Source organism: Bidens hawaiensis, unplaced genomic scaffold, assembly GCF_021521415.1.
Source record: "Bidens hawaiensis isolate Kalapana, Puna unplaced genomic scaffold, B.hawaiensis_p1.1 tig00020431_1, whole genome shotgun sequence".
Lineage (NCBI taxonomy): Eukaryota > Viridiplantae > Streptophyta > Magnoliopsida > Asterales > Asteraceae > Bidens > Bidens hawaiensis.
Genome location: NW_027493117.1, coordinates 208,272 through 231,621, shown reverse-complemented (window position 1 = coordinate 231,621; position 23,350 = coordinate 208,272). Strand labels below are relative to the sequence as shown.

The 23,350-nt window shown below is 33.5% G+C and overlaps 3 protein-coding genes across 3 annotated transcripts; 2 read left to right on the top strand and 1 right to left on the bottom strand.

Moving 5' to 3' along the window:
* Positions 1-4,444: 4,444 nt before the first annotated feature.
* LOC143560725 (uncharacterized) lies at positions 4,445-7,412 on the bottom strand. Its single transcript, XM_077048966.1, has 6 exons — positions 7,152-7,412; positions 6,987-7,040; positions 6,177-6,230; positions 5,629-5,778; positions 5,466-5,539; positions 4,445-4,757 (listed from the first exon to the last, which is right to left on the bottom strand). The coding sequence occupies exons 1-6, from the start codon at positions 7,410-7,412 to the stop codon at positions 4,445-4,447; spliced, it is 906 nt and encodes a 301-aa protein (XP_076905081.1).
* Positions 7,413-9,701: 2,289 nt separating this feature from the next.
* On the top strand, positions 9,702-12,862 carry LOC143560712 (uncharacterized). Its single transcript, XM_077048953.1, has 6 exons — positions 9,702-9,960; positions 10,706-10,905; positions 11,005-11,145; positions 11,822-11,902; positions 11,971-12,095; positions 12,814-12,862. The coding sequence occupies exons 1-6, from the start codon at positions 9,738-9,740 to the stop codon at positions 12,860-12,862; spliced, it is 819 nt and encodes a 272-aa protein (XP_076905068.1). The 5' UTR covers positions 9,702-9,737.
* An 887-nt stretch (positions 12,863-13,749) lies between these two features.
* On the top strand, positions 13,750-15,037 carry LOC143560724 (uncharacterized). Its single transcript, XM_077048964.1, has 4 exons — positions 13,750-13,794; positions 13,934-13,991; positions 14,524-14,648; positions 14,738-15,037. The coding sequence occupies exons 1-4, from the start codon at positions 13,753-13,755 to the stop codon at positions 15,035-15,037; spliced, it is 525 nt and encodes a 174-aa protein (XP_076905079.1). The 5' UTR covers positions 13,750-13,752.
* Positions 15,038-23,350: the final 8,313 nt, after the last annotated feature.

The following is a 23,350-nucleotide window of genomic DNA, read 5'->3' as shown; positions in this document are numbered from 1 at the left end:
AGAAATTTATTCGAAGTCACGGTAGCCACCAGCAACCTTTAATAATATATATTTCAATTGTGATTTGGAATTTGGAATTGGTTTTCTATCTTGGTGAGATATGCCTCCTCCGCTCGTCCAATCATATAGTTGGTTTAGTTTGAACAAAAAGAAAAATTAAGTAGGTTTGAATTGGAGGTGAGTAGTTGGTGCCAAGATTACCTGTGGTGAAAATTTATTGGAGTAAAGAATTAATATAATGGTGGGCAGGAAGTTCAACAATTAATTTGCTTTGTATCTAAGAGTTAAATTGATTCTTGCAAATAATTTAGTTGTCTCGGTTAACAACAATAATTCCAATAAGGCCGCGGGTTCAGTTTTTGAATCCATGTTTTAAAAGCAAGTTCATGTTTAGCAAGATTGTTTTCGGGTAATCAAGAATGCTTTTCTTGATGAATTAGAGAAAAGAAAGTTTGGTTGTTATTGGAGATTGATTTCGAGATCGAGAATCAATTCCAACTAGAATAGCATATAAAAAGTAAAGATAAGAAAGTCACGATGGTGACTGGGGGACTTCCAGTATTAACGAAATCGAACTACAAAGTGTGGTCGACCAAGATGGAGGGATTTTTGAAAGACTATGGCTTTTTGGGAAATTATTGAACCTACAGTTGGCGTAGCTGTAGATGAAAGGAAGATGTACACAGCGTTGGGGTTCATATGTCAAACCCTACCGGAAGACATCTTGGTACAAGTTGGCGTACTCATGAATGCTAAGGAAGTATGGCGTGCTTTGAAGATTCGATTTCTTGGAGTGGATTATGTACGAAAGGTAGAAGATGAAATAGCAGCTCAAGAATCCGCTGAAAAAGAAAGATTGTGTGAGATCGCTGAGAAAGAAAGATTGGATGCGATTGTTCAAGAAGAACAAGCACGTAAGAAAGAAGCCCAGGAAGCTGCAGAGAAAGAAGAAGCTTTGCGAGCTGTTTTGAGAAGTGAAGGAAAGGAAAGATTGAATGAAGAAAAAGAGGGAATTTCTTCGAAAGAAGAAGAGAAGATAGTGAATCTCCAGTTATGTTTTCTGACTCAAACAACCTTGAAGATGAGAAAGTTGTTAAGATAAGTGAGCGGAAACAAAGATCCGACGACGGCGGCGGCGGCGGATTTAGAAGTATGTGTGAAAGTCAACAATTGAGCATTTGTTGATGAAAAGTCAGAACGGAATGTAAGGTTAAGAAGAATAGTTAGAAAGAAAAGTCCAGCAGGTTCTCATAAAGAAAAAGAGAATAAGCCGTCTACAAGTTCTAATAAAGAAAGAAAGAAAAGAAAAGTGAGAAAGAAGAACGTGGAGAATGAAGTTGTATTTGAGATCAATGTGACTGGTTTGAACGATGAACGTGAAGAACTTGTTAAATAGGTTTGTTACAAACAACTGAAAAGAAAGGGTAAAAACGAACCAATGATTAAAATTGAAGAGTTGAGTGTCGTTGGGAATTCAAGACCTTGGCGATACAAAAACAAGAAGATGAACAATTCAAGATTAAGGGGGTGAATGAAGAATTAATCTTGAATTATCAATAAAGTTGAGGGTTTGTTTTGTTAAGTTTTATATTAATATTTGTTTAAGTATGGTAAGAATATTATGGAATATTCTAGAATAAGTTTGCTTGTTTCCCAAGTTAGGTTTGTCTTGGAGAGCAAGTTTAGTAGGTTTATAAATAGGGTCTAGATTATTAGTTTTATGTGTGTGAGTCAAGAAGTCTCTTCTCCTTGTAAGTTCGTGAAGTTATGTTCGTTTGTTAAGTTCGTGATTATATGAAAAGAGTCAAGGGTTGTCACCCCAATATCTCGTGTTCGTTTGATATGATTGTTTGATCTGTCTGTGCCAACAGCAGAAAGTTGTGGCACAAAGATCCCCGAAGGTGGATAATAGTTAGCAGTTTAAAGGTTTTGCTCCAGCTCTTCGAACCACCAGGTATATATCTTGGTTGACACTTCAAAAGGATTAAACGAGTAAATTCTTCATTTTTGGCTCAGATGGGTAAAATGACTTTGAAAGGGGCCAAACAGTTAAGTAAATTCTTTAATTTATTTCTGAACGGGTCGGGTTAGATAGGTCGAGCAAGTAAATTCTATAATTTTGGCTAAAACAGGTCAAAAGAGTAAATTTTTTAACTTTCACTTGGTTAAATGAATAGCTCTTCACTTTTGGCTGAATTGGGTCATTAGGTTCAAATGAGTAAGTTTTATGGCAACTTTGGGTCGGTTTGGTTGATAAAGGCGATGATGATATCATATCTAAGCCTATCTGTATTTCTATTTCTTAACAACCGTTTATTGTTATATCATATTTCTTCGATTTAATTTCCGGTTTAGCATATCAGACTTATGGTATTAAAAGGGGCTTAGGTGCTTTACAGTTTAAAATCTAAATTTGATGCGAATTTTTGTTATGCTGTCAGCGGCTTTTCTGTAGCTTGGCTTTGAGTCGGTTTGGATGATAAAGGATATGATGATGACTAATCTGAGCTTCTTAAAAGGGTCAAATAGGTCAAATGAGTAAGTTCTTTTTTTTTTTTTTGGCTGAAATGGGCGAAACAAGTAACAAACGGGTAAAACATGTCACATGAGTCAACTGAAAAACTTCTATATTTTTGGCTGAAATGATTCACTGAAGCGGGCCAAAATGTAATTTTTTTAATTTTGACTTAAACGAGTTATACTAGCAACTAAATATAATGGTTTTGAATTGACTGTGTATAAAATTTTAGACACGCAAACATACATATTAAATTGATAGAAAACACTCTACAAGGCTTACATAGTTACATAGATACTTAATAGACTGTCTCTTAATCTGCAAGGTCGACAAACAAAAGAAAATCAAGCCTAGCAGTAGATAAAACAAGTATCACAAACAAACTCTTTTTGACAAATGCAGCGGCTAACTGATGGCAGGGGCAAGACATCAGGCTTTTGTATGTGATGTAAACAAGTTTGAGTAGAAGGTTGTACAAGTTTGTTAATGATCAAGTTGTAAGTTTTGTGTTAAAAAGCCTTTTGGTAACCATGGTTGATGTATAGAGGTGCAAACTGGTTCAGGTTAAAGACCAATTTGGTCAAAGAGAAGTGCATAATTTTTTATGGGTCAAAGTTTGCTGAGTTTTTTTGTCAAAATTTACGAGCCTACAACCCTACCCCTGCCCCCACAACGCGGGGGTCAAAAAATCTAGTTTCATACAATTTCGACATCTTCTACAAATATGAAGCCCCACTACCTTTTCAATCCAAACAACGCATTCTTTCAAAGTCGTTCATTCAACCAAAACCAACAAATTCACCCGAACAACCCCAACCATTTTAACCAAAATCATTTTCGACCCTAGCATGCGTTACTAACCCCAAATAGAACCAAACCAAATGAACCAATGTACACTTTCACCGGTTGGAACCTAACCCATATCAACCTATCTCCAACCACACCTGATTTCGATCCTAAAAACCCAAGCTGAACTTAACATTGTTCTTGAACCACAATTGATTATCACAAAATGAAACCCCAAAAAGAAACAACCGACAACACATGCATCCTAAGGGACCATACACAAAAGGTTTTTTGTTATAATTAAAGGAAATTAATGTTTTGTTTGTGTTTTATTTTTTCTTAATTAAGTACAAGTTTAAAAACAAATGAGAAACATTTAATATATGCATAAAAACAAAACAAAAAAACAACTATGATTAATTAGTAGTCAAAATAATGGCTCACATTCACATGATCACTACACACAACATAATACACACCTTAGTGTGAGAGGTGGAACGAGTAGGTACATGTAGACACGCTAGAGACTCAACAAGTGTATTCTTAGTGCATAAAGTACAAATTTTTGTTCAAAAACTTTGAAAAAATCTTTGTGCGAAAGGTACAAAACTTAGTGTGGAAAGTTCAAAATCTTTATGCGAAAATGTCGATGGGTCCTTGATTTCTTTGTAAGCACACAGATTTTAAAATCTTTGTGCTTTCATTCGCCTCAATTTATTAAAAAAAATGGACATTTATAAGAAAAAAGTAAATCTGATTAGAGGGACGGGGAACTCCCGTGATAGAGCCAAGTGATCAAGTAATAATCACAAAACCCGCCCCAACCACATCTATCAAGGGAAGATGGGTGATGTTCGTGACGGTGATCACGGGTGTGAATCTGTGATGGAGAAGGTCAAAATAAAAAATAAATAAATAAAAAGATAAAAAATAAGGTAAAAATAAAATAAAATAAAGATTAAAAAAAAGTGAAAACAATTTTACCCTTACAGGTGACGTAGAAACTATTTTGAATGTAATTTTTGCAAACTAATTAACTCAACAGCTTGATTTGATCACAGTTACAAGAAAGCAGGTTCACCAGATAACAAATACAAACACAACTAGGTTTCTGAGTTAAACCAAATTCCAAAACACAAATCAAGCGGCTTTCGGTTTCTTAATCTTTCGACCAATAACGAAATCATCATCAGATCCTTCATCACTTGATCCATCAATGTCATCCGTAATCTTTCTTTTCTTCGATTGCGAAGGTGGAGCTTTAGAATCACTTTGTTTCTTCTTTTCTGTTGAAACAATCTTTTTCTTAACTGAAACCGAAGTATCACTTTGTTTCTTAACAGTAACAACCGTTTTCATCGGTGTACCAAGTTTTTGTTGTTGAGATTTCTTTCGTTTTGCATTATATATTTTTTGAGCCACGTCTTTGTGAAGCAGCCCGGATTCCATCATCCTGTGCAAGTGAAGTCATAACAAAAAGAAACGATTTTTATCAAGAACTCTTGTTAATAAAAAAAAACCAAGATATAAATTTAGTTCCAGGTAAAATGGTTATATATAGGACCTATCAAAATGGTTATATGTGTGCAAAATGAACGTTTAGTGACCAGTTTGGAGGGAAGTTTGTTTATGTTTGTTTATTTAATAAACAAACGAACATGAACAAAAAAGTTTGACATTTAAACAAACAAGCAAGAGAACATGTCCCGTTCGTTCATTTATGTTTGTGAAAGTTTCATTCATCTAGATTCGTTTATGTTCTTTCGTTTATGCTCATTTATGTTCGTTAATATATTCATTTAAAACTTTTTGGCCTATTACAACTTAGTCTAACTTAATGACTTTATAGGCCAAACACATTGTATTACACATTACTTTTAATTGGTTTTAGCTCAGTTATGTTCGTTTATCTATGTTCAGTTATGTTCGTTCATTTACATTTCATGAACAGTCCGTTTATAATTTTCACAAACAAACACGAACAAGAAAACCCAGTTCGTTTAATTGTTCGTGTTCATTTAAAGTTAAACGAACAAACATGAACATGCTTTGTTTGTGTCCTTTGATTGTTTACAAGCCTATTTACATATCAGCCACCTAAAGGCCCTAGTTTTGAGTTTTGGCCAACTTTGACGCAGATGCAAAGTAACTTAATTCTTACCAAATTGCAACCATCTCGCTCTTTATTTCAGTCTCTTTGTATAAGGTTTCATAGAATATCCTTAACGGGTCTCTCTGAAAGATTAAAAAAATATAAAAAACTTCATTAGTTTCCACAAGGAAAACCTTAAAAACAAAGTAAATTTAGGTCAATTCAAAAATACATCTTCCGGAGGGTCACGTTTTTGACCGGGCAAGTCATAAACTTTCTTTTCTTTCTTCTCCTTCTTAACACTTGAATCTTCGCCTTTAACGACCGTTTTCTTTTCGTCTTTCTTCTTCCCATTTTGCTCACTTGCTTTCTCCTTTTGTTTCTAAACTCAAAATATGCAAAATTAATCATATAAACAAGAAAAACATTACCCAAAAAATACGCACATTTACAGCCATTCAATAAACAAAAACAAAGTCAAGATGAGCGCTTTATCCGCTCAAAAGATTGTTCATTTAACCAATCATAACTACCGAGAGCTGACTGCAAATAATCTAAAACATTTTGTCGACAAATTGTCATGCATTGTAAGTAAACCTTAACATATAAAGACACAACTTTTAATCACAATTCACAACTATGGCTTTCATAAACTACAAAGAACTACCAATTACAGAATTAACAATAACCAGCTTACAAAAGCTAAAAACTTTTAAACTGCAATTCAAATCTTTTAATTCATAACTTCAATTAAAAAGCAGAAAACTTTATATCACAAACCTTATCAGAATTTACGGTTTTTTCCTTCTTGATCTCTGAATTGGATGTCTTCTTCTACATGAAAAAAAAAATACAAAATTTAAATTAAAAAAACCAAACCCGTTATCCACACAACCTATGCAGTTAATGCAAAAAAATATCGGATATCCGTCAAGGACCGATATCTGAGATATTGGTAATTTTAATTCCATGCATAATTTATATATATATAGCAATTTTACACCAACAATTCAGTATACTCTCCTACCACTAACAAATTAACCTTTTGCAACTTTTAAAACACTAAAGTTTGGCAATTAAGAGGGACTTAAAAAACTGATATCAGCAAAATCAGTGATATATCGATCAAATATCGCCAACCGATATTTTGACTGATATTTTGCTAGAGGCCCATTAACCACTATAGCACAGATATTGACCGCATAGTCCACAACTTATAATATCCATTAAAATTGGTAGGACCGATATTTGAGAAATCGGTAATTTTAATATCATGCAAAATTTGTATAAATATATATATATAGCAATTTTACACTAAAATTTTAGTATTCTCTCCTACCATTAACAATGTGACCTTTCAAAACTTTTATAACACTAACTATAAACACTAAAAATTGACGATTATGACTTAAAAAACTGATATCCGGAAAATCAGTGATATAACGATACCAATATTCTTCCGACCGCTATTTTGACTGATATCCTGCTGGAGGTCCGATAACCGCCATAGCACAGATATTGACAGCATAGTCCACAACTTATAATATCCAGTAATATAATAATAATAATAATAAAAGATTAATCACAAACCATGTTATCATTCCCAGCTTCCTCCTTCTTCACCTTAGAACCAGTTGCCTTCTTCTGCATATATATATATATATATATATATATATATATATATATATATATATATATATATATATATATATATATATATTTTAAACCCAAAAAAAAACCATATTATGAACAAACCGAATCAGCAGTTGCAGATGAATCTTTTTTGGGTTTAACATTGGTGGGTAACTTATTAATAGGGGTAAAATCATCATCATCATCATCTTGTTTCTTGAGTTTGGGTGTTGGTTTCTTGAGCTTTGCATCTTTTAAAGAGAGAGAAGATTTGGGTAATGAGGCATTGGGTTTCTTGGTCTTGTTTTGGAGGAGTGAGCTGAGTGATTTTTCGTCGTGTTCATCTTCTTCGATCTTCAAACGGTTTGCATTTTCAGACGCCATTTGTGTTTGGAATGAAGAACAATTGAGGGTTTTGAATTGGGAATTTGGGAGATTTGAAAGACAAAGGGGAAGGAAGATTGGGAGATTTGGAATATGGGCCTAATGAAAGGTATTTGTGGGTCATGGCCCAATACTATCTAGAAAGTGGGAAAAAATCCGGACCCGCCTGTTCATATCCGGAACCGGACCCATCTGTGGATACGAATCGGGTTTCAGTTCTTCAGAAAAATCATACCTGGAGCTGGACCCGGACCCACTGAAACCGGTTCCACCAATACCTGATCAAAACCCGACCCTACCCGAAACCTAATAAAAACTCAGGAACCCGGTCAAATAACTGACTATACCCGGAACCAGTTGACAGGTTCATACTTTGGGTGATCATACCCGAAACCGGTTCCGGTTCTTGAAAATACCCGATTTGTGACCAATATATATATATATCTATATATATAGTTTTTATTAAAATCTATTTTGATAATTGTATTTTCAAATTTCAGTATTTTTATGATGTATAAGTCTAAGATGATACGTTTTATGTGTAGATATGCAATTATCGTTGAAAATTGAGGCCCTTGATCGAATACAAAACAAAAGATATGGACAAACTCTTTACACCCACTTATTATTGATAACCCGAAAGTATAAAACATACACAAACCCAATACATATTTACAGGTTTACTGCTAGAACAATTGTGATGAACGATTAACCTAATTCTATTGGACTCTAACTCTATTAAGTGTGGTATCCAGGTAGGAATTGATGGGGCGGACTGATGTAGGAGCTTCTCTTTGGGGGCATGCCATCCTAGCGGCTAGCGCCCCACGGTTCAATACTCGGAGAATGAAGATCATCGGGTGGGCAGGTGACATGCAGTGATCCAAGTGACCGATGGAAAAAAGAACTCGTTATAGAAATACCATATTAACATAATAGTAAATTTAGTAACTCAAATAGCCATATCGACTAGATGTCCTAGCTTAAAACAAAAGTGCAAGTGAATAAAAGACAACCTATGTATCTTGTCTTTCTATTTGACTTCATGTCCTTGAAGGTTAAAGTATATTTACATTGAAAATATATGGTTTTAAAGATTGATATATCAAGATATAAAACATGTGATGGAACCGTTAATTTTGAAGAGACTAAAAAGTTTCACATCCAATTTCGTGAGTAATCGTGATACCTTATTATCTTTAATATAAGCAACATGTTGTTAAAAACCATCCAACTATCCTCATTTTGATTGTTTAATCTTATGGTTGTCTCCCTTAACTTCTTTTATATTTTGTCATATATAAACGTATATATTTCATGCCTTATTATTGATTTGACTTATAGTTTTTGCAAAGGTGGTATTTTTCTATTTTTATATAATTTATAATTATATAGCTACTACTATTATTTTATTATTTTAGACTTGTATATAAAATTCACCCTAGACACACCCATCTAATTCTACGTCTTTATCCTCAACAAAACCACAATCACCTCCGACCTCACCCTTGGCACACGATACCACCACATCCAACATGCTAACCTTCCATGCATCAAACTATAACAAAACCCGCGGTTTCTTAGTTCGACAATTTTAATTAAATTTTTGCAATTTTATTGTTCAGCTATTCGGGCTTTCCGCCCTCATCTCTAATACTAAGCTAACTAAATTTTTTTAATAAATAGTACGTATGATATTGAAAAATCCAGTGTGGATAACAATGTGGGTATTTGTGTATGTGACCAGACGGATTGTGAAATTAGTTTCATTATGTTTTATGGGTATGCGACGAGTATCGTATTAGATGATATCAGGTTAGATTATCCAAAACATGTATACCCATTCACCTAAATTATGCATATGAAGATTTATTTATTTATTTTTATTTTGTATTTGAACTAATTCAATGATTCTAGTTTTTATATCTCCAAATTGACCACGACTAGATTTGAGTAATCGCAGAGTAGCACTGAGTCCGAGTTGGAGAAAATTGCCTCGGAAGAGTGCCAAGTATCGAGCAATCGCCTAGTACTTAGCCGAGTTGATTGAGTTTATTATTGTTGATTAATAATAAAAATAGCAACCATAAAATAGTTGGTTTATTCCAACATTTTTGGCTTAACAAAACAGATTGCTATAAAAGTTTCACTTATCATCTGAACCAAAAAGTTTCAAACATTTTAGATTTATAACAATGTTAACAGCATGTTTACAAAACTAATGGCAAAAGCTTAACAAATAACAACCCTTTTGGCTTTGGCATTGGCTTTGGATAAAACAAAACCATTTATGCCACCCTTCATAGATTCGTGGAGAAACACAGAATGAAACAGCTGGTCCAGGCGTCGCAGGCAATCCAGGCATGGCTCCGTCGCCAACCGCCCAAGATCAAGGTCTTCCTCGCCTCTGTTTCCGCTTTTGCAGCTCTCATTGTTATTCGTCTCTTCGTTTATGATCATGATAACCTCTTTATCGCTGCTGAGGTCGTCCACGCTCTTGGCATTTCCGTCCTTATTTTTAAACTCGCCACCGAGAAAACCTGTGCCGGTACGTTCATTGTTATTGTTATTGTCATTATTATCATTTGTTCATTTTTTGTGTGAAATTTCAATTTCATGCATCTCAAAATTGATAGAAAATCCACGATCAACCGTTATTGGATCATGAATCTGTACAAAGTTTAACCGATTTGATATAATTAATCAACGGTTCAGATAATGTGAAACTGATCACTAAAATGTCCATTTGACCAACTTTTTCCCATAATGTCCACCTCAATCTCGTCGACGTGCGCACTTTTTAATCATTAGTCGATGAGATTTTTCTACTCACAAAATTTTGTGGCGCTTTATAAAACTGCCAGTTCGATAGTTTCTTTTTATAAATTGTCGGAGCTGTGTGGTTTTTTAGAGGCGTGACGAGATTTTTTTCGGTGTCTAGCGTGATTGTTTCAATGAGATTTTTTTTGGCTTCCAACAATATTTTTTGGACAAGTGGCAGGACTGGTTGGTTAAAAATTCGTCGAGTAATGATTAAAAGTTGTCAATTCGACGATATTTAGGGGTGAACATATTGGGAACAAGATGGGCAAATGGACATTTCTAGACTTTGACCATTCAAATGGACATTTTGGTCATTTTTCATTCAGTTATTTGTATGTCATTTTAATCTTATTTTCGAAATCCTTTATAAAATTAACACGCATTTTGAAGCTAATTGAGCTTATGGATTAAATTAGTTGTTATTTAAAGTTTCTCCATTTATAATTCTTAATAGAAATTTTGTGTTGCAGGTCTTTCATTAAAATCACAGGAATTAACTGTCATATTCTTAGGAGCTAGACTATACTGTAGTTATGTTATGGAATATGATGTACACACTATACTTGACTTAGCCACATTGACAGCAACAGCTTGGGTCATCTATATGATGCGTTTTAATTTAAATTCCAGTTACATGCTTGAAAAAGACAATGTTTCAGTTCTCTATGTTGTAAGTTACTTCTCATTCACAATTATAATATTACAATGTCTTCTTTTTTATATTATTTATGTGTTTCATTAACTAATATTTTCATGTTTTGAATTTCAGGTTATTCCTTGTGTTGTATTGTCACTTGTTGTTCATCCAACAACACAACATTACATCGTGAATAGAATCATTTGGGCCTTTTGTGTTTATCTCGAATCGGTCTCTATACTTCCACAGCTTCGGGTCATGCAAAACACCAAGGTCAGTTTCAACCAAAATTTATTAAGGAAATATCCGCAAAATGTTCATTTGACTCCACAAAATCAAGATAATCGTCATCAGAGTCTAAAATCCCATAAATGTCCATTTGAATGTCGTTGGGCTCGGCTTGTTTGCACATGTCAGACAACGGTATTTCTGACCAATTTGTCGCCATGCTGTAAAAATTTGGTCGAACTGAACAATTTCTTGAAAATCCAACTAAAATTTGTTATTACATATTGAATCTGGTGAAGACCGATGATATTTTTGGTGTGTCCCGAACAAATTTTAATGTGATTTGACCAATTTTTTTCGTAAGTTCTGAGTAAATTTTATGTGAGGTTCGATGATATGTTTGGTGAGGACTGACGATATATTTTGTGAGTCCCAACCAAAATTATGTGAGCTAACGAAATTTTTGTGTGTCCTGACAAAAATTTGAGTGCGCGTTTTATTCAAAGTAATAAAAGAAAAACGATTAAAACTACGTACTTAAAAATGGTCAACCGACATGTAAAAGTAGTTGGGTCGACCAGGTTAGTAATGAACATTTAGGAAATTCTTTTGGACGTGGACATTCTCTTAATGTACGAGTCAAATGCACATTTTGTGAATTTTCCATTTTATTAACCCGTGTATGCGTGTTACCCTCTAACTTGAATCTATTACTCTTTAGATTGTTGAACCATTCACAGCACATTACGTGTTCGCGTTAGGTGTCGCGCGATTTTTAAGCTGTGCACATTGGATTCTACAGGTAGATGTTTATATACATTTATGATTATTATTTTATAAATACTTTATATATTGAGCAATTTAATACAGGTTTGGGATACTAGAGGACGATTGTTGACGGCTTTAGGTTATGGATTGTGGCCATCATTTGTTCTACTTTCTGAAGTTGTGCAAACATTTATACTTGCTGACTTCTGTTACTATTATGTTCAAAGGTTTGATTAGTACTCACTTTTTTTTCTTGTTAATAATGTTAAGTTTGTTGGAAAATGACCAAAATGTCTATTTTACTAGTTTAAGTAAACTAAATGTTCGATGCATTTGACCATCTTTTCCCAAAATGTCTACCCCAAATCCAGTCGATCCATCTACTTAATAATTATCACCATACGAGATTTTCAACCGACAAGATTCTGCCATGCATTAAAAAAAATCTCGACGGAAGACGAGATAATTGTTGGCGGAAGATAAAAATAATCTCGTCGGATGTCAAATAATTCTCGTCGGGACGCCTAAAAAATCTATCGGGTGATGATTATTAAGTAGTCGGGTCAACTGGATTTAAGATGGACATTTTGGAAAAATCTCATTCAAATGGACAAAATGTTTACTAATCATCACCTGACGAGATTTTCAATCAACAAGATTCTACCACGCGCTAAAGAAAATCTCGACGGAAGAGATAATTCCTGTCAGAAGATAACAAAAATCTTATCGAAAGACAAAATGTCAAAATAAATATCATCGGGACATCTAGAAAATCTAGTTGGGTGATGATTATTAAGCAGCTGGGTCAACTGGATTTAAGGCAAACATTATTAAAAACCTTGTCCAAATAGACAAAACGTTTATTTTGACCAGCCAAATAGACATTTTATTTATTCATGCTAAGTTTATTAACGCTGATACTGAATAATACTATTGTAATCGTAGTGTTATGGGTGGACGGCTAGTTCTTCATCTACCTTCAGGAGTAGTATGACACTATTATTGTAAAGAAACAAGACTTCACTCATCCAAGATCTGATTTTGACCAAACTTTGAGTCCTTCCTAGCATTTTTTTTCTTTTCTTAAATTGTTTAATTACATGTACAGTTTTATTGTATTTTGTGATATATGTTATTATATTATATAACAAAATAATATATTTTGTGGTATTAATTTGTTACAAGCAAAGAGAGTTATATTTATAAGTTAACTCGACTCTGTACAAGTTTTATAAATGTACTTGTGTACGTATATGCAATTCACTTTCTCCAGACAACTTTTTATAAAACCAGAATATTATTCATTATTACTTGTACCATACGCATTGAAAGTTGTACAATTAATTGGATTTTGTTATGTGCACGTGAGAGGCCGTTATAATAATAATAATATGATTTTATTCGTTTTGCAGCAGCTTCTGATTATTCTCTTTCTCTCACTATTCATCGTCTGTTAGATATCAATCATTACAATAACAATGATCAAGATTTGATCTTTCAATTCATCAACGCATTGATTTGATTCCAGAACAGAAACCCATTAGTTTTTTGCAGTCAATTTCACATTTTTCTGTTGAAATCGACGATTTAATTCAGGTATGACGTCATAAATTCGTGTGCTTTGTTCGAATCAGTTTCGTTAATGAGTGAAATCGATTGATTGCTGTGTGAATTCTGGTTCTGGGTGTTGAATTTTGTGTATTGAATGTGAGATCCAGTTATTACTGTGTGTTGATTTGTGTGTGAGAAAGTGAGTCAATTGAAAGCTTCAAAGATGAAATCTTGAATTTTTTTATTAATTAGTTTCTTGCATTTTTTTAATTATTATTATTATTATTATTATTAAGTGTAAATTGCTGAATTCTGTTATTACAGTTTCAGAAAATGCAGAAAGGTGGATCTTGTCAGTATTCAGCTCCCAAAAAGGTACAAAACGGGCCGGTCGGGTAATTGGTCAACGAGCGAAAATGGGTTCGGGTCAATACGGGTTCATCTTGAAACGAGTGTGTTTTAGAAAGAAATGTTGTATCAAGAATTAAAATCTTTTATTTTCTTCGTCTTGCAGTTCTCTAATCTTTCGGATACTATCAAATTTGCATCTACCCCGCGGAAGCTACGATCAGGTATTCGGTTTATCTTCATGTTTTATGTTATTTCTTGATCTTTAAAGCAAAAAAAGTTGGTTACTTTATTTGATATCAACTGAAAAAGATTATTAATTTAGCTTTAAAACTAACATGTATATCATTTGTTATAGAGTTATGCAAGTTCAGGTTGAATCATGAATAAATAAATAAATATATAAATAAATAAATAGATTTAAAATTATATTTCTGGGCTGAATATTATTTAGAAATTAGAAACAACAAAAAAGGTAGTAGTGCCTTGGTAAAGTTATGGGCCTGTTAAGGCCCAAATTAATCCAACTTTTTTTTCATCTTGGATTATAACTAGATTTGGGCCTCCTAAATGGGCCCAGGACCAACATGTTCAGACTGCAGTAATTTAGAAGCTAGATTCTATTGTCCTAATTTTTTGAAATGCTCAACAAGTTATTTCCTTTATATAGTTTGATATTCAATATTCATTATATTTGTGTAGCTTTTATGAACTATTATTAATTTATTATTAATCGGCTTATAATTACACGTACAGCATTGGAAAAACGACATCATGGATCACAAAAAACAGGTGCACCCACAACACCAGATTCAAGAAAAGAGATGGACGGATCTAATTGGCGATTAAAAGATTGCAAAAAGAAGCACAAAACAGCTGCGGTTAGTTATCTAAATCTCCAAAACCTGTAAAAATTTACATAAAAAAGGTCACAGTAATCTCACATTTTACATTTTGCGACATTTTGCAGGACAGACATAAAGGCTCTAAAAAATGTTTAGTAACAAAAGACGAAGAGGAAGCGGCCCAAGCCTTATTTGCATTGGCTCAAACGATTACCAAGACTTGTTTGAATAAGGCTACTGAAGTGGAAGCGCCGTCAATGGAAATTGTACCGCTAAATGAAGCTGAAGTGACCGATGTGAAGAATGTGTCACATAAGAGATGCTTGGTTCATGTTTACATATGCCAGTTTATTAAGGTTGTGCAAGAGAGTGAAGGAAGTCATGTGAATGTAATATCCGATATCAACAGTATTTGTAGTCACTAACAAGGGTTTTGAAGGCAAACTAGATTTCATTTGCAAAAATTAAAGGCAGATGAGTAATGAAAAAAAAAAATTAGGAAATTGAGTTTCTATGGTTAATGAATGATGGAAATGAATATATAAAGTATTTAAGTATTTTAGTGAGTTTTATTATTATAGACCTTGTTCTAGACTGATGATAATAATGAACTAAAATTACTAAGAAACTTAGTATAAATTCACTGTCAATATGCATTTTAATTTTCACACTTGGGTTATTAGGCCTATAACATAGTTATAAAGAAAATTTGTAAATATTGTCCTTAATGGGGATCCACAATCTCCTATTTCTGAGGCCCATTGGACTGGATCAAATATCAGGGTAACATGAACAGATCAATCTATGACATTAAAATATTTTTTGAAATAATTCAAGGCAATAGCATTATCTATAGCACTTTGAAAAAAATATACCTAAAGCCAAGTAAAACACCATGTATCACAATTATGTAAGCCTAATTAGAATCGTTTCTCTTTTTTCACTCCTTAAATACAATAGTTTAGATGTAAAAACTTTTATGTAATTTTAATCATATTTTATCTTATTGTTTTATAATTCCTAACCTTTTATTACTAGATTATTTGATATGTTATTTATTCAACATGTGTAATACACGTACTTCTAAAGAATATTACTAAAAAATAAAGAGTTCACATAAATGCCTTTGGTTGTTTAAGAGAGCTTAACCGACTCCCCCTTTGACCGATCCTTCTTCCCTAAACAACCCACATTGCCCTACTTTCAGCATTTGTGTATCATAAACATTTCAGCATAAGATTTCCACCATGTCCTTGTTTCATGGTGTTTTTTTAGCTTAGGCGGAGGAGAGATGGAGATGCCACCATGATACATAAAATGGTAATAATAGAATAATTACCAATTAGGTTCATGTTTGTAAGTAGAGGGGGTATTCTTGTAATGTTGCCTTAGTGGCGGTTGATTGTTGTACTTAAGGGATGTAATATTGTTGTACTTAAGGGATGTAATATCAGTGAAAGGATCATGTTTTGGATGCCAACAGGACCGGCCATAAGGTACGGTCAGTGGTGGGGTGATCGACGGTCACAGGCCCGACACCCCGCCATGCCTGATTTTTTTTTTAAAAATTATGTGTATTTTTATTAAAAAAAGTATATATATTTAGTGTTTAAACTCAATTACATAACCACTAGGTTGGTCTAGTGGCAAAGAGATATTATTTCCAACCAAAAGGTTATGGTATCCAGTCTCATTTGAGACATGTATAATTATATTTTTATACAAAAGATTTTTACACAACATAAATTATAGCAAAGTAAGCTCATATCAAAATTAAATTGTTTAAACTCAACAAAATACTCCTTTTACATAAGACCCAAAAAAATTTTCGCTTTCGGCCCAACATTTTTTTTGCTTTCTCGGAGCCGGCCCTAGATACCAAAATATAGTCTCTCTCTAATTCTCTATAGTTCTTTCTATATCTTTCTAAATTGAACCATGTCACACAAAAATATGGAGGAGAGGGGCTCATGAAGAAGGCCCAATTTTAATATACCTTAATTCTTAACTATGCATTCGCTACATTGTTTCTTGCTCCCTACATAAAAAACGGCTCAAAACCATTTTATATTGCGGAAGAATAGGTCCCTAGGAAATTTCCTTTTAACATTTGCGAAATAATATGAGTTTCAGTTTAAAAGCATTAAACGTCCTTCTCAAATTGATAGAAATCCGACTTGGTAATATGAGCCTGTATTTCATCTCGAGCACTTGATCGCCTTCTACCGCTTTATTTGGAAACATAACTTAAAAGTGTTACAACTAACCATAGGTTAGTAAATATGATCTATAAGATCATATAAAACAAAACGTATATGGATGGGATTGAAAAACTTCAAAATTTCAAAAAGGTGAGATGCCGGCATATATACACACCAGTATACTACAGAGACTCAACGGCGTAGGCTACGCCTTGATCGTAGCCTATGCTCCCTTCTGACATAAATTACACACATACCTACACGCTTTGAACCATTTTGATGCTAGCTCAGGATGGTTTGCACACTAACTCATACACTGATTTAAGGTCAATAGTTCGATGTATCACAAGATATTTAACTTGATAAAGCCCATACGATCATACTCATACCCTTGAAATATAAACCCATAATGATCATCATTCAACTTTCGCACACCTACAACTCATACAGTATTCGAGTTGTCATCAATGTAGTAATAACAGTCTTAGCATACTTTATGCAATTACAATATAATTAAACTAGCATAATTATTATTACTTTACAATAAGCAGAAGTAGAGTAATAATTACTACACTACTTAAATTTTGTTGTAATATAATAGGTTTACTCTACTTCAATTGTTGTAAAGCAGTTATTTGCTTACGAATGCCACCTCATCCTGTTTTTCTTTACTTCATACGTTTCAAATGTTAAAACCATTTTCCATTTGATCCTAACACTATTAATATTATAACAATATTTTCTGTTCTTCTCGTGCAACTAATTCAAAAAAACCACACGCCTACAAATAAGGCCGCCCATAACATGATTTGAATTCCTCTTCTGCAATGCATTCTGGCGACAGCCTAGGCCCACTTGTCATGCCATTGGGCCCAATACATCTGGCATCATATCAGAGCTCATTGGACCATTCGCGTGAAAAGGAGAAAACATAAAAACACATTAATAATAATAATAATAATAATAATAATAATAATAATAATAATAATAATAATTAATAATTGTTGAGTGGCAAACAAGAACTTTTGTAATGAAAATATTACTATAAAAAGTATAATTTTCATGTATGTCAATTCAAAATACAGTGTGTTTTATCTTGGTGTAGCATAACAATGTTTTGTTAATGATGTTAAAATTTCTGTTATTGATAACTTTGATATAAATTTTGCTTATTTAATTTTTAGTGACTGTGTGTAATTGCGTACATTTTGTAGTTAAAAAGGTAGTCAATTCATTAACAAACTTGAGTTTGGTTTGATAACTTGAAATATTGTTTGTGGAGTATACTTGAAGATGGTGGGCTAGATATGAAAGTTGATGTAAAGTTGAGAGGCTAAAAAGTGAAGTCGCTGGATGATGAGGGGTTGAAATGCGATACATGAAGAAATGAAAACGTTTAAATGGGTTGAGCTGTGGAATATTGATTGCGGTTATTTTTCCTCTCAATATTGTTGTTTCTTTTAATCACAAAAACGAGGGTTCATTCATATAGGTCTCTAGATTGTTAGATGAATCTTGTTTTTTTTAATTAGAGTGTTCGGTTGAGAGATTGTTTTGTAATTGTTTCTTTGTTCTTTGCCTCATTGTAATCTCATCGCTTTGGTGAAGATTTAGTTTAGGAATTAATCACATATTCAGATTATATCTATAAGTCGTCAAATTCATATTGTTCTTGAGTCTAATTTTATCCTTTGTGACAGCAACTTTTTACTGGATTGTTTTGAAAAATAATGAAGCAATGATTTTGTTATTGATTATTATTACTAACAATAGGGCACCTTATTATTTGGTTACCACTCAAGTCACATGTATCTTTGTTTATGATATGTGCAATCCCATAAGAATCAACATATATCACAAATTAATTAAAACTCAAAAATGTAAAACAAACACAAGTCGAGAACCCGAACTCAATTCTACCGCTTTTATTGAGAGGATTATTGAGAGGATTACCGGTACGTGTGATTGTAATTAAGAGAGAAGGTTGATTTATTTGTCGCCAGAGACGGTTTTGCAATCAACGAATATGATGATGGTTGTGTTAACTAATTTGTGTTTTAGTGTATATTTTGGTTGTTCTTAAACCGTTGAAACCAATCATTCCCAAATTGATGTTTGTTTTGCCGGCTTAAGATGCAAATAGTTCGGTTCATAGTTTGGCTTTGGCGTTAGTATTTGGTTTTTATCTATTTAAAATTTTATAGTTAATCTGTTGTCATTAAACTATAACATAATTCTTTTCTTTGTTTTAAGAAAATCTAACTTAATTATATGCCCAAGCACTATTCTAAGTTGTTCTTGCCCAACCACCTTTTTTGAATATCATAGGGAAATAACTATTAAATATGTCATTACTTTTATTTACTTACATGGGCCAGCATCACATATAACTAAAATATCATCTTCAATTTATTAACTTTAGTTAGAAAGTTGTATATAAAGACTAAGGAGCAGGTATATCATCTGAACTTGCTAAACAAAATTATTAAATAATTATTTCCGTCTTATTTCTTAAATTCAGACTTGTATATATTTTTGAAAACTCAAACTTAAATTAATGGCATTTAAGTAATTCGACCATATAGATGCCTATGTGAGTTGCGACAAACGTGACACAGTGTAGTCATGCAACACATCGTCTCTAGACCTGTCGTCCTTCACTTGACTGCGTGGTGTTATTCACCAGGCAATTCAGGAGTTTTATAGTCTAAAAGCATTTGAGTGATGTTTTTCACCAGGGCAGTTTATGAGCTTTATAGTCTAAAAGCTTTTGAATGTTTGTTTCCAGACAAGCCTAAAACGACATTAGTGGATTTACATGATATTTTCAGAGACACATTTCTTTTATTTTATATAGTTAAATAGTTAAACTAGTATAAATCTTGCACAACTATAGGACCATGTGTACGTAGTGGATGAAACTCCTATAAGGGCGTTTTGCGACATGTCATCATAGAGACTTTTTGGCTAAAAGGAGTGTAGTGGATTGAGTCACTTCCGATTATATCTCATTATTATTTTCTTGATATTTTTAATAAAAAATAAAACAATTAAAGGCCACTCGCCACCAGTCACCTACCACTTTCTTCCCCCATCCGACACTTTGTGGGAAGCCCTTCCCCTGCCCTCCAAAACGCCCAAAGCGTCCCAGGGACGGTGTTTATGGGCTCTTTAGGTGTGAGAAACGCCTCACTACGTATGGTTTAAGTATAACAATATTGTATGTTCAATTTTCAAATTAATTAGAAGAATCTTTTTGGATGGCTATATCGAGAAAATGGAGTGTTAACATGTGTTCATGCGTTGGTAATTATATTTCACTGAAACGAATGGACTAATGTAGGCCATACTATTGTTGCATTCAAAATAATCTTGGTTTTCATAAAATAAAAGGAAAATTCCTAAAATAAGTATTTATTAAAACAAAATTTTAGTTTTAGGTATAATTTTCAAACAATTCTAAAAATAGATATTTGGATACTATTCTTCCCGAGTTGTTTGCCGAAACCTTTCAAATTCTTTTTTATTTTTTTTGCATAAACCTTTCAAATTGTTTGGTATGAAAACCGGTTAAGGTTAACCGGTTTTCATACCAAAGAATTTAAAAGCTTTATGCAAAAAAATAAAAAAAAAATTTGAAAGGTTTCTGCAAACAACTCGGGCAGAGTAGTATCCAAATAAACGCACCGCGACGAGTAGGCTTTAATTAATTGTATCGTGGCGAGTAATTTTTTTCTAATATTTTCTAATTAAATAGTATTAACGCTAAAATAGTAGTCACGAGTAGATTATAAGGTCAAACTAGTCGCGACGGGTTAATTGGTAACAAAGTACTCGTATCGTATATGTTTACGGAAGAACTACTCGTATTGGGAATGTTTAAGGAAGAACTACTCGTGCATAGTATTTGAGATTTCAAAGTAACCGGTCTAGTTAGTTTTTTGTAAAACTAACCGGTTCGATGAATTTGGCAACAAAACAACTCGTTGTGGTTAGTTTTACTCGTGTCTCGAAAAGTTTTAATCTACTCGTCACGACTTAAACATGTATGCAGTACTTATGGTTGTTGTTTACGATGCATGCAACTACTTTAGTCGTGACGAGTAGATGGTTAGCGAATTTACTCGTCACAGTTAGTTTATTGCCACGCGCCATGTTTTGATTGGATCCAGAAACTACTCGTGAACTAAAACAATCTACTCGTCACGACTAGTTTATAATACCTATTTTTGGAATTGTTTAAAAATTATACCTAAAACTAGAATTTTGTTTTCATAAATACCTATTTTGAGAATTTTTCCTAAAATAAATATATAAATCTTAAATGCATCAATGTTGTGTACTCATTGAGGAATTTTTTTTACCCGCCCATTCAAATACTTCAATCCAATTTTCAAATTTACATCTTTTCCATCACATAATGTAAAGTTGTAAACATTTTAATATCTCTACAAGAAACATTTATTTAGCCGTACCTTGATACTATTAAAGCAATATATTTTAAACAAATAAAAATTTTGCTTTTAGGTTGCATTTTTTTTTGTTTTTATTAATTGTTTTCTTATTATATTTATTATGAACCTCAAAAAAATTGTTTTTAACAACCAAAGCGACATCCTTTAGATCATACGAATACATGATATGGGCTTGGGACGGGAACTGAGTTCAAGCAGTACTAACATAAACACCCCCCCCCCATACCGCAAATCACTAATTTATATATAAATTAAATTAAATTAAATGATATAACATTCTCGAATGCATACTATAAAAACTATCAAGAAATCTAGTCACGAGTTAAATGATATAACTCAAGTCCCAGATCGATAATCAACACGAATAAATTGACTAACCCTCATTTTTATTAATCAGAAAATATAATTCTAAAAACTTATTACAAACCTCAAACCCTAACTCGGTTTTACTCTTGATGAACCCTAACTTGGTTGCACCAACTTCGTTTATTCTAATGTCTAACCATAACTCGGCTTATATAGACTAACAAAACTTGCTAGTCAAGACATTACCAAATATATAAAACCCTAATAACTCTGGGCTAGGCTTTACACTTGGGCCAAACAACAATTGCGCCAACAATCACCCCCCCCCCCAATTGTTGTATCTGACTCACCCAACTCACCCCCTAATTTCCTACTCGAAATTGTCGGATCTTCAACTTCACGCTTGTCATCCTTTTCTTGATTCTCCCGAGGCATTTCTTGATCTCTTGCAATGTTCTTTGGGCTCCACTTAACTTGAAGTAACACTTGCTTCGTTTGATAATTAGACGTCTTCCCTTGGGCTTGAATCTCTTTCTTGACCACGCGCTTAGTTTCTTGAACACTTTTCGTTGGACTTTGAATTTTGGAACTTGGATCTTTGATTGGAATCTGACTCGTAACCGGCTTGTCTTCTTTCAGTCCAACACTTTGAAGATCCCGACCTGCAAAATTCTTCATTCCAATGATAGCTCGTTTACCGGGACTTACTATCTTGAGGCTAATCTTGTATAATCGGTCCTTGGTCCTTGTCACCTTCATCAAAAGCTTACCTATATCATCTTTAATGGTTAGTAAATTATGTTTCATGTGAATCTCGCATTCACCTTCCGTTGCTTGACCAAGGCTTATGATATTGCACTGTAGGCTCGGGATGTAGTAAACATTGGTCAACAGGCGCTGCTCCCCTGTTTTCCCTTCAATTAAAATCGACCCTTTTCCCCGAATATCAATACAAGATTCATCTCCGAACTTCACCGTTCCCGTTTCTTGTTCATTCAATTCAAAAAAGTACGCTTTATTACCCGTCATATGATTCGATGCTTCGTTGTCGAGATACCAAACATCTTTCTCCATCGCCTCGGTTTCGAAACGCTTTGGAATCACACCGTCTTCATTCAGTAAAATTGTCTTTTGATCACCTTTAATAATATATTTTTAACTACACAACCATACAACCACCATTTTGTAATTTGTGTTTCTTCTGCACCAACAAAAGTCAATCGATTAAACAGAACCTCTTGTTCTTTCGATGGCAACACACAGAACAACAACAAACTGCCACCACAAGCCAGATTCGGAAACCCAACTTGGTTCCGATATGCACCGGTGATAGCTCCTCCTCAAGCCACCGCTCGCTGCCGACCGATTATCGATTTCTTGAACTTGGCTCTGATACCAATTCAAGTCCCAGATCGATAATCAACACGAATAAAACGACTAACTCTCGTTTTTATTAATCAAAAAATATAACTCTAAAAACTGATTACAAACCTCAAACCCTAACTCGGTTTTACTCTTGATGAACCCTAACTTGGTTGCACCAACTTCATTTATTCTAATGTCGAACCATAACTCGACTTATATAGACTAACCAAACTTGCTAGTCAAGACATTACAAACTATATAAAACCCTAATAACCCTTGGGCTGGACTTTACACTTTGGCCAAACAACAATTATGCCAACAATAACAAGGTTACATAATATACAAAATCACAAACTTTATATACAAATTAGAACATTAAAAAGGTGTCACC